Source organism: Colobus angolensis, unplaced genomic scaffold (genome assembly GCF_000951035.1).
Source record: "Colobus angolensis palliatus isolate OR3802 unplaced genomic scaffold, Cang.pa_1.0 Scaffold46, whole genome shotgun sequence".
Lineage (NCBI taxonomy): Eukaryota > Metazoa > Chordata > Mammalia > Primates > Cercopithecidae > Colobus > Colobus angolensis.
In genome coordinates this window covers 8,663,371-8,677,299 of record NW_012118043.1, presented here as the reverse complement: position 1 = coordinate 8,677,299, position 13,929 = coordinate 8,663,371, and the positions used below count along the sequence as shown (strand labels likewise).

General features: G+C 39.3%; 1 protein-coding gene across 2 annotated transcripts; it reads right to left on the bottom strand.

Annotated features, from left to right (window-relative positions):
• Positions 1–401: 401 nt before the first annotated feature.
• Positions 402–13,478, bottom strand: DBR1 (debranching RNA lariats 1). Of its 2 annotated transcripts, XM_011958148.1 has the most exons (9): positions 13,254–13,414; positions 13,128–13,201; positions 12,041–12,165; positions 10,164–10,244; positions 8,987–9,072; positions 6,780–7,004; positions 3,388–3,468; positions 2,970–3,115; positions 402–1,890 (listed from the first exon to the last, which is right to left on the bottom strand). In XM_011958148.1, the coding sequence occupies exons 2-9, from the start codon at positions 13,169–13,171 to the stop codon at positions 1,200–1,202; spliced, it is 1,479 nt and encodes a 492-aa protein (XP_011813538.1). In that variant the 5' UTR covers positions 13,172–13,201; positions 13,254–13,414; the 3' UTR covers positions 402–1,199. The 2 variants fall into 2 exon arrangements, with proteins under 2 accessions (XP_011813538.1, XP_011813537.1); XM_011958147.1 differs by having other exon boundaries at positions 13,128–13,478.
• Positions 13,479–13,929: the final 451 nt, after the last annotated feature.

The window sequence follows — 13,929 nt, the reverse complement described above, 5'->3', positions numbered from 1 at the left end:
GGTGGCTCACGCCTGTAATCCCAGCACTTTGGGAGGCTGAGGTGGGTGGATCACGAGGTCAGGATATCAAGACCATCCTGGCTAACATGGTGAAACCCCGTCTCTACTAAACAAAATACAAAAAATTAGCCAGGCGTGGTTGCGGGTGCCTGTAGTCCCAGCTACTCAGGAGGCTGAGGCAGGAGAATGGTGTGAACCCAGGAGGCAGAGCTTGCAGTGAGCTGAGATCATGCCACTGCACTCCAGCCTCAGCAACAGAGAGAGACTGTGTCTCAAAAAAAAAAAAAAACACAATATGCAAAAGTCAGCAGGGTTATACTAATCTCAGCAAATATAAGATTGTACGTTTACCAATGTTTAGTATTCAAAGTAGTTTATTTCCTGAAATCTTATATATCATCTTCAATTTCAATTTTTATTTGACAGATATTAAAAGCTGATTAGGAAAAATATTTATAATAAATGAAAAGAAAGCATACATAATATATACAACGACTTAATTTTATAAAACAAAATATAATATAGCCATATTGTCTACATCAAAATATTTACAGTGATAGCAAGTCCTTGAAGGCAAAAATCCTTGTCTTACTTATCTTTATGGTCCCATATTATAGCAGAGTGCTTGGCACAAAGTAGATGTTAAATAAGTATTTATTGTAAAAGTGGAAGTGAATAATGTATGTCTTCAAAAAAAAGATACCCAGTCAATATATGAAAGTTTTAATATGTTTGCATCTGAAACATACAAAAGCCTAAAGTCAACATCTAACTAAAATTCTCTAGTGTATCTTCATTATTATAAAGTTAAGTCTTTCGTCAAAAATTCAGCTCTAAAAATACGGTCTCAAAAATCATGTATCTATGTATAATACTAAGACAAGTAAATTGTTGGCCAGGTACAGTGGCTAACGCCTGTAATCTCAGCACTTTGGGAGGCCGAGACAGGTGGATCGCCTGAGGTCAGGAGTTTGAGACCAGCCTGGCCAACATGGTGAAACCCTGTCACTACTAAAAATTAACCAGGTGTGGTGGCGGGCACTTGTAGTCCCACCTACTTGGGAGGCTGAGGCAGGAGAATTGCTTGAACTCGGGAGGCAGAGGTTGCAGTGAGACAAGATCACGCCATTGCACTCCAGTCTGTGTGACAAGAGTGAAATTCCGTCTCAAAAAAACAAAAACAAAACAAGTAAATTGTCTTAAGTTGCATCATCATCATCATCCACTGCAGCATAAATGGCTTGATTCCTCCTCTTAATTTTTTTTCTTTGTTCAGGTTCGTGTTCATCACTCAGCCTCTTCAATGGCACATTGGTTAAGTCCTCTCCATTCCCTGACTCCACAGTCCCACCAGGCTTCCCCTGTCTATCAACTGTGGAATCCACCGTATCATCAGAAGATACAATCATAGAGCCTGGTAAGATCCTGACATCAGAGAAACTTGCAGAAAACTCAGAAGCTTGATCAGAAGGTTCTACAGATGGTGTATTCATGTCACTATGTGCACTTACAATACTATCTTCATCTTCTTCTTCATCTAACATTATTTCATCTGGATTAATAGAAGACAGAGCAGATGTGTCTGTATTATATTCACTCCGGTCTTCTCCAGAGTCATTACTCTCCACATCATCCTGTTCTTCATATTCACCACACACATGATGTTCTTCCTTGGACTTCTGAAGCCTAACATTGATGTCTGTGATGCCAAGTTGGGCACAAAATTCAGTGGTCTGAGGATTGATCCTATGAATCAGCTGCATTTGTGTCTGTGGCTTGCTAGGATCATAACAAGCAGCTGTTACACTAAAGTTACATGGAACCTTGAGATCATGATTCAATTTTTCCAACACTTCTTTCATACCTTCTTCTGTTGCACTATAATCCCACCTATAAAAGTACAAAACAATAGCTTTTTACATTTTATTAGCTCTAAACAATAAATGATGAAATATAATTATAGACTTCAGGTGCAAGGATAAAAAACAAGCCATCTATCAAAATTCCATTTTTTTTTTTTTTTTTTGAGGCGGAGTCTCGCTCTGTCACCCGGACTGGAGTGCAGTGGCCGGATCTCAGCTCACTGCAAGCTCCGCCTCCCGGGTTCACGCCATTCTTCTGCCTCAGCCTCCGGAGTAGCTGGGACTACAGGCGCCCGCCACCTCGCCCGGCTAGTTTTTTTATATTTTTAGTAGAGACGGGGTTTCACCGTGTTAGCCAGGATGGTCTCGATCTCCTGACCTCGTGATCCGCCCGTCTCGGCCTCCCAAAGTGCTGGGATTACAGGCTTGAGCCACCGCGCCCGGCCCAAAATTCCATTTTTAAAGTTACAGTTAATTTAGCAAAGGACCATTTAGAAATAAAAATAATTCTTAGAAAAAGCCATCTTTAACTCATACTCCAAAACAATTTTAATGTGTGGACTATATCTTCACCATATTATAGTTTTATGTACACTTATTCACTTATAAATTTATTTGAGGTAATGCTCAACAGTCCATTTTCCTGTCTCTTTTAGATGGAAAACCTGCAAACTGAATTGTTCTGATACTCATTCAATAATAATTCCCTTGATTAAAAACAACGGTGGAGGCCAGATACAGCGGCTCACACCTGTAATCCCAGTACTTTGGGAGGCCGAGGGAGGTGGATTGCTTGAGCTCAGGAGTTCAAGACCAACCTGGGCAACATGGGAAAGCCCCATCTCTACCAAAAATATCAAAAAATTAGCTGGGCATGGTGGCATGTGCCTGTGGTCCCAGCTGCTCTAGGGGCAGGGGTGAGAGGATCCCTTTAGTCCAGGAGGCGGAGGATGCAGTGAGCTAAGATCCAAGATCACACCACCATACTCCAGTTTGGATAACAGAGCTAGACCCCGTTTCAAAACAAAACAAAACAAAACAAAGGTGGGAGACACAAAAATTACGCATGCAATGGAAAAAGCAGGTCCTAAATAAAGTCTGACTTACCTTGCATGCAGGCCATTATTTTCAGGCATATTCCATAGGTGACCAGTCACATTAATAAGATCATCTGTAGCCCTGAGAATAGTGAGCCATTCAATATCATATTCCAAGTAATCAGGAGCACTGGGGTCATGTTCTATCTCTAATATCTACAGGATGAAATCAACATTAAGAAATATATATGTATTTTTAACAGTCTAAGAACTTTAATATAATTTAATAAAATAAAAAGAAATTTAATTTAAATTAATTTTAAATAAATCCATTTAATTTTAAAACATGAATAACTAAAATACTCCCACAGAATTTTCAGAATATGTAAATTACAAAGAGCACAAAAAAATTCCGAAAGGAAAATTAATATTTTTTTAAGTCTCTGGAAGAGTACAACTATATTATAAAGCCACTTCATTCTTCTTACCTGAAGAAAATCTCTATGTGGTAAGCATTTGTCCAAAGCTAAAAATTTGGTTGCTCTGGCTGGCTGTCCTTTATCCTTTGCCTGGACAATATGAATCATGATTTAAGAAAGAATATTAAAACAATCACAGTAATTCTTCATACACAGAATAGGATGAAAATAATCTTTATTACACATATCCCTAAGTTGTGTGTCAAAGGAATGACTGTTACTTTTCCAAAATAAGTTAATTCTCTACCCACTTGTGCGATAAGAGAAGGCATTTAACCTCTCAGAGCTTCAATTTTCCTATAAAATTCAAAGCAAAAACTAATGATGATGATATTAACTCAAAGCATTGAATATACATAAATCAAAGCTTAAAGGATTAAAGATAAAAGGATTAAAGATAAACAAAAGAGCTTAAAAGTATACTGGCAGAACTAAAACTGTACAATTTTTAGAAGAACCCATAGGAGAAAATCTTTGTAACTGTGGGTTAGGCAAAGATTTCTTAGCTATACCACCAAAAATAGATGTGATATATCCATAGAATGAACTATTACTCAGCATTAAAAAGGAATGCAATATTGATACATGCTACAATATGAGTGAATCTCAAAATCAAGCAAATGAAAGAAATCAGTTGCCAAAGACTATATATTTTATGATCCCATTTAAATGAATGTTCAGGAAAGGCAAATCTATAGAAACACAAAGCAAGTTAGTGCTTGCCTGGGGCTGAGGGTAGGAACAAGGATTACCTGCAAGCAGGCTCAAAGAATCTTCGGGGGTGATGGACAAGTTCTAAAACTAGATTATGTGATATTAGCACAACTCTGGAAACTTACTAAAAATCACTGAATTGTTCATTTAAAACGTGGTTTCTTTCTTTCTCTCTCCTTCCTCCCTTCCTTCCTTCCTTCCTTCCTTCCTTCCTTCCTTCCTTCCTTCCTTCCTTCCTTCCTTCTCCCTCTCTCCCGCCCTCCTTTCTTTCTTTCTTAGACAGAGTCTTACTCTGTTGCCCAGATTGGAGTGCAGTGGCATGATCTTGGCTCACTGCAAACTCTGCCTCCCGGGCTCAAATGATTCTCACCTCTCAGCCTCCCGAATAGCTGGGATTACAAGTGTATGCCAACATGCCCAGCTAATTTTTGTATTTTTAGTAGAGACGTAGTTTCAACATGTTGGCCAGACTGGCCTTGAACTCCTGGCCTCAAGTGATCCACCTGCCTTGGCCTCCCAAAGTGCTGGGATTACAGGCATGAGCCACCACGCCAAAATGTGTGTATTTTATGGTATGTAAATTACACTCCAATAAAGTTTTTTTTTCAAAGGTGAATTAGCAGAAACACGGGGGGAATCACACACATGTAGGTCATTTTGGAAAAGGTTAAAAAACCTTTCCCCAGGATCTCTAGTTAAAACCTGAACTCCAGATCATGGCCTCTAGAAGGCAGTCATGATCTTGTTCCAGTTTCGTCATGAAGGAAAAAACACACGGAAGCAAACTATGTATCTCCTGCTGAGGACCGAGCATCAGTTCAGTTTGGGTGAGGTACAAGTTGAGTATGCCTTATCTAAAACGTTTGGGACCAGAAGTGTTTTAAATTTCAGATTTTTTCAGATTTTGGAATATTTGCAGAATACATACTGGTTGAATATCCTTAATCTAAAAATCTGAAAATTGTGTATCATGTCAAAAATTTCAGATTCTAGAGCATTTCAGATTTCAGATTAGAGATGCTCAATCTATACTAAGAAAAATGGAAGGCATGGAAATTATAGGCAGATATTGGCAGCAAAGCAGTTCTAAGGAAAAGTGCTCTTTGATGCTGGTAAAGGGACTAAAATAGAAAGTGGCAGTCAGAGGAGACTGAGAAGCCAATTACAAAGAGGTCAAACATATCATTAATGCAGAAATACAATGAAAAGAGTAACCTCTCCATCTCCCAGTGAAACTGGGAAGTGAGAAGAATAAATCTACAATAGAAAGGGCCTATAGGAATATTTTCAGACAAAACCTTCCAAACTGTTTGAGGAACATTTTTAAAGTGTACCTCTAACACAGAAAAGTGTTTGGTTAAGTTTGGGAAGCATCACATTCTACTCGAAAGGCAATGCCCATTAGTGCAATAAAGACTCTCAGAAATTCTCTAAATGTCTCCAAGAAGAAATCTATAACTCTGTTAACCCAGAATTTTCTAAACAGTTTTCCTATGGAATACTTTATGGGAAGTCAGAGTTCAGCCAGAATCAGAGGTGAAAGGAAGAAATGCATACTTCCATAGAATTTTAATTATAAGTATATATTTATTTTCTACCTTCCATCAAGTACATCATCCATGCAGTTAAGCAAAGAAAACGGAGGATCATCCTGGACTCTCTTCTCCCCCAGTCACCAAATCACAATGATTCTCCTTCTAAAATCTCTCTAGAATCTACTTCATTCTCCGTATTCTCTCTTTGCCTTAGGTTAAAACCTTTTCTTTTGCTTAAATAGCCTGCTCTGCCTCCCATTTTACAGTACTCCAATCCATACACAACAATACTGTCAAACTAATCTTTCTAAAATGAAAATCTGATTTCATCACTCCCCAAATATCCCCATCATCTCTGGTTAAAACCTGAACTTCGGCCGGGCGTGGTGGCTCAAGCCTGTAATCCCAGCACTTTCGGAGGCCGAGACGGGCAGATCACGAGGTCAGGAGATCGAGACCATCCTGGCTAACACGGTGAAACCCCGTCTCTACTAAAAAATACAAAAAACTAGCCGGGCAAGGTGGCGGGTGCCTGTAGTCCCAGCTACTCGGGAGGCTGAAGCAGGAGAATGGCCTAAACCCGGGAGGCGGAGCTTGCAGTGAGCTGAGATCCGGCCACTGCACTCCAGCCTGGGCCACAGAGCGAGACTCCGTCTCAAAACAAAAAACAAAACAAAAAAAAACCTTAACTTCAGAGCACGGCTCCTAGAAGGCAGTTATGATCTTGTTCCAGCTTCATCAGTCTCTACGCCTTAGTCCCACAGGAACTACCTACAAGTGCCCAAACACCCCATGCTCTCAGACCTTTAGCCTCTGCACATGTCAATCCCTCTAAATAAAATACCCTTACAGTCTGTTTGTTCCTGGTGCTTCAAGACTCAGTTCAGCTATTGCCTTTTGAAAACCTTCTCTATCGTCATCTCCCACGTTCCCATCCTACCAGTCTGGCTTAGGTTGCTCCCACTGCCTAAGTTTTCTCTCATACTTATTGTACTATTTTGTAATTGCTTGTCTTTTCCCAGAATCATATATTGAGCTACTCATAAGAGGTAAGTTATCTTTTACTTCTTTCTCTAACTTTACAACTGTGTCTGGTCCATCGATGTTCGATAAGTGTGTGTTAAATGAAAGAATAAATATTTTGTTTTCTACCTGATGCTGCATCAAGGCGGCAAACTTCACATGAAGGTGGGCAGAAAACCAGTAAGTAGGTTTTAGATGCTCTAAAAGCTCTGAGGCAGCTGGACTTCCTAATGTGTTATTTTCCACTTCTTGTCGGAAAAAAGATTTAGTCTTAAGAAGTTGCTTCTTATTTCCATAATGATATATACTTCTTGGCCAATCATGAGACAAGAATATATCTATAGGCTGCTTCAGCTTTCAAAAGAGAAAAAGAAAAAAGAAAGAAAACTCTTAAAATAGATTAATAAAAAACAATCCCCTCCTTTCTCTCTACCACCATACAACCATTCACCCACTGAGATCTCTAGAATTCTGTGTAATCCATTTTAAGGACACTTTAAGAGAATGATAAAAATACTAGGCTACTCATTCATCTAGGCAAAGAAAAGGTGCATTTTCTCTGCTCATAAATCATTCTTATTTTCAGTGGCAAGGCAAGGCAATGGAGACAGACTCTGCACTGCCAATTATCTAAGATCTTTAGCACTTAGCTTCTAAAATACACGATGACCATAGCTCTTTTCCTCTTTGGTAAAGAAATTACTACTTTGGGCTGGGTGCAGTGGTTCACGCCTGTAATCCCAGCACTTTGGGAGGCTGAGGCAGGTGATCACCTGAGGTCAGGAATTGGAAACGAGCCTGACCAACATGGTGATACCCCGTCTCTACTAAAAATACAAAAATTAGCTGGGCGTCATGGCATCTGCCTGTAATCCCAGCTATTAGGGAGACTGAGGCAGGAGAATCGCTTGAACCCGGGAGGTGGAGGTTGCAGTAAGCCGAGATCATGCCATTGCACTACAGCCTGGGCAACAAGGGCGAAACTCCATCTCAGAAAAAAAAAGAAAAAAGAAATTACTATTTCGAAGATCCAGAGAAACCAGATTTCATGAGACCTCTAACATGACTGATTCAGTAAACCCAAAGATTTATCAGGAAAAAAAAAATTCTAATAGGCTGACATAGTATACACTAAAAAATTCTGTTTACTACATAAATTAGTATTTAATTAAACAACTAAAGGAAACAAAATATACTCCAGACTTATCCCCAGAACCTTCAAGTAATCTGAAATGAATACTCGAAAAACTAAATTAAAACCACTTAAATACCGGCTGGGCGCAGTGATTCACGCCTGTAATCCCAGCACTTTGGGAGCCTGAGGTGGGTGGATCACCTGAAGGTCAGGAGTTCGAGACCAGCCTGGCCAACATGGTGAAATCTCTTCTCTACTTAAAATATAAAAAATTAGCCAGGCATGGTGGCGAGCACCTATAATCCCAGCTACTCAAGAGGCTGAGGCAGGAGAATCACTGGAACCCAAGAGGCAGAGCATGCAGTGAGCTAAGATCACACCATTGCACTCCAGCTTGGGCAACAAGATTGAAACTTTGTCTCAAAAAAAAAAAAAAAAAAAAACTTAAGTAACTGCTCAAGACAATACAAAATATTAGATATGACTAACCTTCACAATTTTCCCATTTCCTCTATCATCTTTACTATTACTTATTTTCTATTTAACACCATTACTTAATTACTATTACATAAAATAAAATATTTAATATTTTCTTTAAAATATCACTTTAATATTTTCTTTTAAATATCATTTTATTTTAATAGGTATTCTTTAGCCTTACCCTAAGTAATATTTGAAATCATGAATTAAATATTTCATTCTTACTAAAATAAACTCATAATTATTGAAGTAAAAAAAAATTTGCTGGGCACGGTGGCTCATACCTGTAATCCTAGCACTTTGGGAGGCTGAGGCAGGCAGATCACCTGAGGTCAGGAGTTCGAGACCAGCCTGGCCAACATGGTGAAACCCCGCCTTTACTAAAAATACAAAAAATTAAGCAGGTGTGGTGGTGGGCGCCTGTAGTTCCAGCTACTCGGAAGGTTGAGGCACAAGACTCGCTTGAACCCAGGAGGTGGAGGTTGCAGTGAGCTGAGATCACGCCACTGCACTTCAGCCTGGGCGACAGAGTGATATTCTGTCTCAAAAAAAGAAAAAAAAAATGTTCATCGTGAACCTCCTAAAAACAACTCAAGATCCACATTTAAAAAATACTGAATTGCTCTTCTTGAAAGTAGCATACCAATATAACCAAAATACATTTTGGTACAGAATTACTTTAAAATTTTTTCAAGTCTGCTGTAATGCACTTTTTACATACCTGTTTTAATTTATAGACTTCAATATTTCTCACATGATATATACTCCTGATTGTAGATGAATTATAAGGGGGGCACTCAAAATGACCTTAGATTGAAGAAGAAAAATAAGCTATATTCAATTTCCTTAAACACTACAAATACAAAGACATACATACAAGTTTCCAAAATATCATGTACACCTTCAATATATATGATTTTAAAAAGTTATCTAGGGAAATTTTTTTAAAAGATGGTGGACTGCAGTCTCCTGTACAGGCTCAACTAAGGGTGTATGTGCTTTCTAAGGTCCCACACATGGTTGCTGGCACACTTCAGTTACTTTCTAAATGTTGACTGGAGACTAGTTCCTTATGCCCAATATTAATAAAATAACAAATTATTGTTGTTTTAAGCCAAAAAATAAATATGTGTATTACATGCATAAATGATATCTGAGATAAAATAGAAAAAACTGATAAACATCTTCCCAAGAGTGGTTCCAATTTGTACTCACATCTGCCACAGAGAAGACAGTCTATTTTGTACCTCCATTTCAACAGTTTAGAATAAGAAAGAGCCAAGTGGCAGGGAACAGACTTGTAACAGTTACATTCAGGATGTAAGTTTTAGCTGCCAACTTAATTCATGAAATTTGTGAAACTGATGTGAATCCAAGCTATTCCTTTAATTTTGAAATCAAGGTATAATTCATTCAAACACAATGAAATGAATAGGCAGTTGTGATACACTTATATAATGGAATATTATTCACAAATGAACAGATTAGATTACATGTATCAACACGGATTTCAAAACATGTTAAACAAAGAAGCAAGTTGGAGAAAGATACAAGCAATATGATACATTTATATGAAGCTTAAAACAAGTACATTGTTTAAAGCTCTTATATATGTGGTAATGATGTAAAATAATCAAGTAAATTATAATCACCAAATTCAACATAGTGACTGCCTGGCAAAGAGAGGGAGGGAAGAAAAGAAGGGAATGAGATTGAGGACAGATAAACAATGAACTTTTATTGTATCTATACTGTTTTATTTCTTAAAAATAAAAATAAAAACTAGCAAAATACTAAGACTTGATAAAACTAGATCGAAGATACAAAGTATATATTATGCTTAAGTTACTCTGGGGCATGCAAGTTCTAAAGTTTAAAAATAATTCTCAAAACAATACCTTTCCGATAGTCATGAGATTTAAAGATACCAGAGATTCCACCGATCCTTACACCTCGGTATTTTACCACACCAGCCAAACCTAAACAGTACAGTTAAATAAAATTACTGTAGGTAAAAGGAATCTCTTTACACTGACTGAATAAACCATTCCATTTAGATGGAATTCCACACAGTTCTAAAATTATTTGAAAATTAAGCACCATGACGAAGTTACCCTTTTTACATAATAATATGCCAACAGTGTATTAAGGATATATTATAAAAGTATATAAAGGCAAAGTCTGGAATTAGATGAGCCAAAACATTAAGTAGATTGCGGAAGGGACAAATGAGATAGGGTGCTGAAAGTGAAACGACATAATTTGGTAACTAACTGAATACACGGGGGAGGTAGTGGGAGGCGGAAAATGTCCTATGATGGACTTACAGGTATAAACCTGAAAATCAACAGGTAAGGTATAAAGAACCTGCAGCTTCTAGTTTCATTTCTGATTGATCATCTTCTGACAATTTCACTTTTTCACAATATTGTAATATAGAATGAATAGATCAAAAGATGATCAATAAGTAGCAAAGTAGGGAAACTAAATTTCTGAAATTATGATCTCATCATTGGTAAAACCTATAAACAGTTCTAGAAAGAATATACATTTAAATAAAGGGATGAAGCTAGGTGGGATGGCTCATCCCTGTAATCTCACCACTTTGGAGGCCCAGGTGGGTGGATCACTTTGAGCTTATGAGTTCGAGACCAGCATGGACAACATGGCCAAACTCAGTCTCCACAAAAAAATACAAAAAAACAAAAAAGTTAGCCAGGCATGGTGGTACACACTTGAAGTCACAGCTACTTGGGAGGCTGTGGTGGGAGGATGGCTTGAGCCTGGAAGGCGGAGGCTGAGATGAATGAACTAAGATGGAGCCACTGCACTCCAGCCAGGGCAACAGAACCAGACCTTGTCTCAAAAAATAAAGGGATGAAAAGGCTATATAGTTTATAGGGACTAATATTGAAACAATCTAATCAAATCTGTCAGTCTAAAAGCAGATTACAGGAAATGCAGAGGATAAAAGGAATCCAATCAGCTAAACCCTGAATGCAGGAAATGCCACAGGACAAATTTCGTGTTTTCTTCAGCAAGTAAATGGCATGAAAAAGAGAGACAGGGAGATTATTATAGTCTAATAGACTTCAGAGTCATGACAACCAAATGAAACGGGCTGGCCTTGTCTGGGTCCTATTTAAACCAATTGTAAAGCAGACATCCCTAGGTTAAGCAGGGAAATCTGACCATGAACATGGCAATAGATAATGAGTACTTCAGTTAAGTATAATAACAGTACTGTAGTAGTATTTTTAAAGATCCTCATCACTTACAAACATGTACTGAAATATGTATAAGTGAAATAATCTAACAGTTGGATTTGCTTTAAATACTCTAGTCATCTCTTCCCACAAAAAAAAAAAAAAAAAAAAAAAACCAGGAGACTTCAATAGTCGTTGAAGCTGGGTAACAGGTACTGAGATTCATCATGCTATACTCTACTTTTGTGTATGCTTAAGAATTTCTATTCATAAAAGTTTAAGGTCTTTTTTTAATTCAATAAAAATTGTAAGAAAAAATGAAGCGATTACAAATAGTGCGTGAGGTCTTTCAATTATATTAGCTAGTGCTTAAAACACTAGATGAAGGGCATATTATCATGATCAACCATTTAATAATTAACTATCTTAATTAAATTTTCATGATTAACTATTTAAATTAATGACATTCTCCAAACACCATACATGTCAAGACACAGCCCAACTAACGCAAATCCTGATAGGCTCTTCCATCCCAGGAAAAAAAATTATCCACAAACACAATCACATACCTAAATAATAAATGTTTGGTGCCACCCAGCCACCATAGGGTAACTCTTGCAAATGATTTGAGGCTTCATGGTTTCCCCCAATGAAGAGCGTGAGAACTGGGGCCTTTTTCTCTCCAGAGTAATACCTAGAACATAAGAGCAAAGTCAGTTACCACAATTGGGCATAGTAGAAAAGCAAATAAGTTCTGAAAAAACAACAACAAAAAGAAATTGACCTCGTCATAAAAAGTTAAGAAGCTCTTTCAAAAGGAATTGCCCGGGGCTGGGCACGGTGGCTCACTCCTGTAATCTCAGCACTTTGGAAGGCCGAGGCGGGCGGATCCCCTGAGGTCAGGAGTTCGAGACCAATCTGGCCAACGTGGTGAAACCCTGTCTCTACTAAAAATGCAAAAATTAGCTGGGTATAATCCCAGCTACTCAGGAGGCTGAGGTAGGAGAATCGCTTGAACCCAGGAGACGGAGGTTGCAGCGAGTCAAGATCGCAGTACTGCACTCCAGCCTGGGCAACAGAGTGAAACTCTGTCTCAAAAAAAAAAACTGCCCAGTATCCATCCTTGCCCTTAGGAATGAAGAGCTTCCACCTTGGGCCTCAAGTCAGTGCCTGTTCAAATAAGTCAAGAACTGTGCCGAGTTCATTGCTATAACCTTATCTTTCTAGAACCACAAGCATATAGCAGGCGCCCAGTAAAAACTCCAGGATCATTAAATGAACTAATTCCAGAGTCCTATCAAGTACAAGGTAGCTATCTAAACCTGTCAGCTTCTTCATCCAGGTTGTCCCCTCCCAGGCTTCGATCCCGTGTGAAATGGATAAGATGGGTGTATGGAAAGAAGGAAAGTGACATTTCCTAAGCTGCTAATGAGACAGGGTGCTGAAAGTTAAGCAGACACAATTTGGTACCTAACTGAATACAGTACCTAACTGAATACATTTCCCGCCTCCCACTACCTCACCCCTGTATTCAGTTAGGTATCAGAGACACAGAGCGAACAAAGGATCTAAGGGAAACAGGCAGCCAGGGGCAGAGGGAAATCGAACCCAGTCCCACCCCGCACCGCCAAGTGCCGGCCCGGGCCGCGTCCTCACCTGTAGAAGGTCTGCATGTGGCGGTACTTGGGCGGCACGGCCATGCAGCGTAGATCCACCTCGTTGCGCACCGCCTGGAAGTCGCCGCAGCACAGTAAGAGGTCGACAGGCCCCGAGCCGCGCCGCTCTGCCAGCGCCAGCGTCTCATAGATCTTATCCAGCTCGCCGTGGCAGCAGCCGGCCACAGCCACCCGCATTCTGCCGGCCCGAGGAGGTGAGCGCTGCCTGCAACGCCCTACACCACAGCCTGCCCAGGCCCGACTGATCGCTCAGCTCCCGCCAACTTTAATAAGTAGAGCCACCGCCTGGTGTAGACGGCTGCAAAATAATTCACTTCCGGTTTCCGGATCTCGCGATAGAGGGACCGGGAAGGTCAAACCTAACTCCGGGATCCCAGGGAACTTATTTTCTTTTTTCTTTTTTTTACATTATTGTTTTATGCAGTCAATATTTTTTTCGTATATACATCCACAAATGTACTCTTTCCATTCTTACTCTCTTCTTCCTGGATTTCCATTTTTCTCTTTGGGATCATTTTTCTTCAGTCTGAAGAGTTCAGTTTAGTTTTCCTGTTTAGTGTAGGCCAACCACAGATGAATTTTTTTCTAGATATTTGTTTGTTTAAAAATTTCTTTCCACTCTGGGCAAAATGGTGAAACTCTATCTCTACTAAAAATACAAAAATTAGCCGGGCGCAGTACCGCACGTCTGTAATCGCAGCTACTCCAGAGGGGAAGGCAGGAGAATTCCTTAAACCCAGGAGGTGGAGGTTGCAGTGACCCGAGATCGCGCCCCTGCACTC